The sequence below is a fragment of the Myxocyprinus asiaticus genome, chromosome 5 (assembly GCF_019703515.2).
Source record: "Myxocyprinus asiaticus isolate MX2 ecotype Aquarium Trade chromosome 5, UBuf_Myxa_2, whole genome shotgun sequence".
Lineage (NCBI taxonomy): Eukaryota > Metazoa > Chordata > Actinopteri > Cypriniformes > Catostomidae > Myxocyprinus > Myxocyprinus asiaticus.
The window spans coordinates 15,612,637-15,618,863 of record NC_059348.1 but is presented as its reverse complement, the minus strand read 5'-3'; the positions used below and the strand labels follow the sequence as shown (position 1 = coordinate 15,618,863).

Below are 6,227 nucleotides of genomic sequence, written 5' to 3'. Positions count from 1 at the left end.
CTTTCATTATTTAATCAGCTTCATTTAACGTTGTTCCAACCCCGTATTATTTTTTGAGTCTGAGGAAGATAAAGAAGCAACCTTTTGAAAGGAAAATCCTTAAAACTCATGAAGTACAATTCAGTTTGTTACAGCTGAAATAACACCGGGATATTCTGGTTGGAGTTATAAAATATTTAGTGATGCAGTTAGGATATCAGTAGATTTAATTTCCACACATCTACACACACTTCTATATATACCTCTGCTAAGAAAATCTCTGTTAAAAAGTTTTTATTTCTCAGATACATGATCACATAAACAGTCAATTTAAAAAAAATAAAATAAAAACAAAAATCTCCATTTGAGGAATTTCAAATTCCTTCAAATTTTGTTGTCAACATTTTTTAACTTTGGCCCATCTCTGTTGGAAGTCCTAAGAAATGTAATAGCTTAAATACATATTCCACACTACATTTTGATTTATAAGAAGCTGATAACTGAGAGTGTTTCTCAGCACAGGAGAGCGAGGTCATTTTTGCGGCAGCCTACTTGACAGCACAGTATGGGCAGCATTGTGTCCAGGTCTCTTCTGATTCTGTCCATTACTGTAATGACCCTGAATGACTCCACACCAGCCTGGATATCATCACCTGTGTAGAATCAGAGTTATGTAATGTCAATGATGTTTGATTCCTTCATATTTCATGCTGTATCAATGAACACAAAGTTGACATTGCCCTAAAAAAAAAACTGCAGGTGGTAGAAAAGGCTTAAATGTAGGATTTGATTTGCCATATCAGTGTGTTTTGTCATTGGGTCTTGTTACCATTGATCTATGTGATTAGACTATGCTAAGTAACTTTAATACACATCAGAAAAAGTAATTCGATTACATATACATTCAGAGTGGTCATCTTATTATATTCGTAATCAATTGTTTAAAAAATTATATTTAATATAATTAAATATTAAAATATTATTTATTATAACATTAGTATAATTTATTATAATATTCAGGTAAATCTGTTTACATCATGTACTAACTTCGTGACTTAGATTCAAATGTATGTAGTTGCTGTTGTTACAGCAGTAATAAACCATTATAAAAGTGTTGTAATAGGAGTTTGAATGGACAGTTGTCTTGTGGCTCTTAATTGATAAGGGTTCCCATGTCCATGGAAACTCTGGAATTAAACAATTCTGGAAAAGTCATGAAAATTTCAAGAGTAAATTTACATTATGCTCAGCTCTAAAATATGTCTCTATGTGTTTGCATTCTCTATGAAATACATTTTTTTTTAAAATGTTATCCAGTTATCAAAAACAAATGGAAAAATCATGGTTCCAAAGGTGTGAGAACCCTAACTAAGTGATGATGAGAATTTAAGAATGATAAGGTGCATACTGACCATTTATGGGGGTCTCTGTTTGGCCCCTCCTCCATCTGGAACCCCCACATGTGTAGACAACAGCCCGAACAAACTCCCGGCCACACAGCCTGAGAGCCTTCTGAGACTGGGCTGAACCTGCCCATGCAGCAAACACCAGCAGCACTGCCAACAGGAAGACCTTCATGACTGGATAAAGTGAAAAAATTCAGTCTATTCTTAAGATGGAAGTTATAAATGTCAAGTTATAGAAGTATTTTGTTAGAGGATGTTCGTGTTTTCTGGCCTCAGAACGTCCCTTCTTCATTTATATACTATGCAAAACATGATTTATGTATTTTTGACGTACTACTTTTCCATGACATTTTAAATGAGGCAAAATGACCCACACTGGAGAGACATCCATTTAAAAAAAAACAAAAAAAAACAGCATCCTTCTTTTGTTTAAAGAAAAAGATGATACAAAAATGATGTATCAAAATACAGCTAATTTAACAAATTGCAATTGTTCTAACATAGGGTCTTTATTTATTTTGCAACAGCAAAGTGCCATTTATGAGGTTTAATAGATCCATGGCCATAAACCCGAATATAGCAAATCTAAGAATGTGTCACACCAGCATTATAGTGTGACATAATGACAGCACGCACTTCCTTCAAAACCTTGCTAATATGACCTAAATGGCTGAGCATCATAATCCTAGGTCAATTTTTATATGGCTAGAAAACACTTTGTTGCCTAGCACTCTAACACAACATCACTGTTTACAGGATAAAATACGAGCCTGTATGTTTGGTGCAGGTTCTCACATTTAGATGTAATAGCAGTCATTCCTAAAAGACACTTCTATGACTTATTAACACTTTTAAGTCATTTACTCCTTTATTTACACATACTCTGTGTTTCCTCTACACTTTTATAGGTCAATTTTTCAACTGATTTTAACTAAGGTCACATTATATATGGTAACTTTTGACAATGCCTTCATCATATATTTTCACTACATTGTGTCAGACCCAGACTTTTAAACTTAAAATATTATGTGAATTATTACATTATTAAAAGTATGACAGAGTAAACAATGAGTGACAATACTGATTGTGTGAATATTGAATTTTAGTTTTTATTCAAAGTTTAAAATAAATAACGTTTTTTGGAATATGAGGTAAATGAGATGTGATGTGTGACCAAAAAAACAAAACAAAAAAAAACAGGGTATCACTGATTATATTGATTATATGCTATTTCTAATCAACATTTGTTGATTCAGAAAAATGACAGCCTGCACTTGGGGATTTGCAAATAGGCTCACATATTTTCATTATGTGTATTATATTTAAATTTAGGTTATGTGTGAATAGGCCTATATTTCATGTGATTGCTTATAAAGCAGTAGAATAAAACTGAAGATGAATAAATGATGAACTGCAGCAACATGAAAGACAGTGTAGTGTCCTACTGTGACTTGGATCTGTGTGATATCTGAAAATATTTTAAAGCTCAAATTTATAAAAAATGCAGCCAAAAAGGAAAAGGCTCTCAGACTAGTAGCCTGGGATCGAGTTCAAAATGAACAAGTTGGACTCATACAGGCTAGGTGGCATTTACGAGTTACTAGACCAGTTATTGGACCAAAGAACCTGTTCAAAATAAATGAATCAAACCTACATGCAGAATCAAAATCCAGCGTTTTCGGTTGACTCAAAAAGAACCAAAAACCGATCCCAGAAGTATTGAGCATGGAGAACTTGAACAAGCCTAGTTAGTTTCTTTAAAACAAACCAAACGTACTGGAAATATGCTCATTACTAGTTTTATTAAATAACATTTTTCTTAAACTTTTCAGTTGAGAGATGTAAATTAAGTTTACAATTGTTTATTGTGCATGCAGATTATATTTAAGTTGTTGTAAGCTGAATCATGGTTTCTGGTGAGTTGATTAAGATTAGTTTATTCTCTTTATAGACTTTAGACACATATATCCACGTTTGTGCATCAATGTCTGTATTGAGTGCTTTAGGCGCAAAACGGATTTTTGTACATTACGTGATAACATAAAATAAATGCTGAATCATTTTGTTGTTTTTTTAACCGGTTCATTGAATTGAATCATCCGAAACAACCGGTTCATGGATATCCATCTGACTTTCAATCCACTACTGAGTGCAACTTGGTCTCTTAGCTATGGTTTGCACAGCAATTTCTCAATGGATATAGACCTTATTCACGCTAGGGCCATCTTTGATTTTTAATGGGAATGACAATGAGGCTGAGAGGGATAGATATAATGGGCTGTACTTCAGTTTAAAGTGTTTTTGGATTGTTCCACGGACAAAACATTGAAAAAAATATTTCCAAGAACATTCAGTATACAAAGAACTCCAGATAACATGAGTTGTGGAAAATCAGATGTGATCTAGGAGCTTCATACAGCTTTATTCCATTCATGCCATTGAAGAGATGGCAAGTCTATCACTCACAGCCTCTTTGTCATTCCCATTAAAAATCAAAGATGGCGCTAGCGTGAATAAGGTCTATACTGTGGGATATTTCAACATGTGGAATATTCAAAATAAATTGGCCTAGTGATGTCCAGTTCGTGAACGAATTGTTCTTTTGAACCGGTTCTTTTTTTTGGGGGGGGGGGGGATTTTTCCCCTTTTTCTCCCAATTTGGAATGCCCAATTCCCAATGCGCACTAAGTCCTCGTGGTCGCATAGTGATTCGCCTCAGTCCGGGTGGCGGAGGACGAATCCCAGTTGCCTCCGCGTCTGAGACAGTCAACCCGTGCATCTTATCACGTGGCTTGTTGAGCGTGTTGCCACGGAGACATAGCGCGTGTGGAGGCTTCACGCCATCCACCGCGGCAACCACGCTCAATTCACCATGCGCCCCAACGAGAACAAACCACATTATAGAGTCCACGAGGAGGTTACCCCATGTGACTCTACCCTCCCTAGCAACCGGGCCAATTTGGTTGCTTAGGAGACCTGGCTGGAGTCACTCAGCACGCCCTGAGATTCGAACTAGCGAACTCCAGGGGTGGTAGCCAGCGTATTTTACCACTGAGCTACCCAGGCCCCATGAACTGGTTCTTTTAAGTGAACGAGTTGAACCAGTTCACCAAATCGGACTGAATCGTTTGAAATAGTTTGCGTTTTGATCAACACTGATCCACAAATTACTCTTAACCTGTCTCTCGGATGTGCCTGACACTCCGACTCAAAATGAGCCGATAACCGGGAGTAATATGATCCTAGAACTGGTGATATCTGCTTTTGCCAACTCTTCTTTGCAATTAACCGCTCCAACTAGTTCACAAATTGGACTGAACGCTCCAGTCGCAACAGCTCTCGAGTCAACAGTATGAGTCGCTCGCAGCAGTTCTCAAGTCAACAGCACACTGAACTTATAATCACCTCTTTTGGAGGTGTTTGATATAGAGAACCGATGAGCTGCTTACACTGAGCAGCTCATCTGTCTTTTTCTGGTGTATTTTTCTGAACAGCAGAAAATATAACATACTGGAAATATGTTTATGACTTGTTGTATTACTGTTTAATCAAAGTATGACGATGATCCCGTTGCAACAATTCTCGAGTCAACAGTACACTCACTGATCTGGGTACAGCACAGCAGGTCCCAGTAGTGGTTCTTGCTTGAATGGCTGGGGGGACAAATTGTCCGAAAGAACCGGTTCGCGTCATTAAATTCGCCCTCAACCTAATCTCTAGTTCCACTCTTCACCATAATAGTAACCCACAAAACTCCAACATAACAGAAATACTAAATCTCAGCTTAACAAATCATTAAACACCAACTCCATCTTTATATTTATATTGAAAAAAATAAAATAAAATAAAATAAATAAATAAATAATTACATTTTAACATTTACTCTCCTGTAGAGTCCCATGCAAAGCATGCTGGGAACTAGAAATCCCCTGCCCAGTTTCAGTTAAACAAACAAAAAACATTAATGTTGTCCCAACGCAAATTAAATAAAGCTGACATTTATTTTATTTTTTTAACCAACTTACCCAGATAGCAAAATAGATTTGAGCTGAATCCGGCAACATTTTGGCAGTGAGTCTGGCCCACATACCTTGTGGAATTACGATCCAAAATTGGCCCAAAAGTCACTTGCACAAATTGGACCCACCACAGAAAGTGGCCAAAACTCACCCACAACTGAACATATTTTAAACCTCAAATTTTTAAAAATGCATCCAAAAAGGAAAAGGCTCTCAGACTAGCAGCCTGAGATTGAGTTCAAAATGAACGAGTTGGACAGGCTAGGTGGCTCTTACGAGTTACTAAACCAGTTATTGGACCAAAGAACCTGTTCAAAATAAGTGAATCAAACCTACAGGCAGAATCAAAATCCAGTGTTTTCTGAATTATGGACAATCACATAAGCTACAAAAAAACAATAGAACTGAAACAAGCAATCCATGTACAAAAAACAAATTTAAATAAAAAAAGATTGAAAAAAAATAAAGACAAGAAATTAAAGAACTATGTGAAACTGAACCGTTAAACAAAAGCAACCTAACATACGTAAGCTATCATTCAAAATGATTGTTTTGATTTTAGAGTTTTCCCCATATATGCTCAAATGCTGTTTATTGTAGAGTGCTTGTCTTCAGTCTCCTTGTTTGAATTTATAGTTATTCATTTACCAGACACTTTAATTCAAAGCGACAAATGAAGAATACAGCAAAAGCGATTTGTCCTAAAGAGGCAATAACATGATAAGGGCTGCAATACAAATTGCTCAAAAGTAGAAGTAGGAAGGAAGGAGAGAGACACTGGTGAAAGACTGGAGTAAAATTTTATTTTTAAAATAAAAAAGAA

The 6,227-nt window shown here is 36.1% G+C and overlaps 1 protein-coding gene across 1 annotated transcript; it reads right to left on the bottom strand.

Annotated features, from left to right (window-relative positions):
* Window positions 1–400: 400 nt before the first annotated feature.
* Window positions 401–1,557, bottom strand: LOC127441677 (relaxin-3-like). Its single transcript, XM_051699330.1, has 2 exons — window positions 1,392–1,557; window positions 401–632 (listed from the first exon to the last, which is right to left on the bottom strand). The coding sequence occupies exons 1-2, from the start codon at window positions 1,555–1,557 to the stop codon at window positions 493–495; spliced, it is 306 nt and encodes a 101-aa protein (XP_051555290.1). The 3' UTR covers window positions 401–492.
* Between the last annotated feature and the right edge of the window lie 4,670 nt (window positions 1,558–6,227).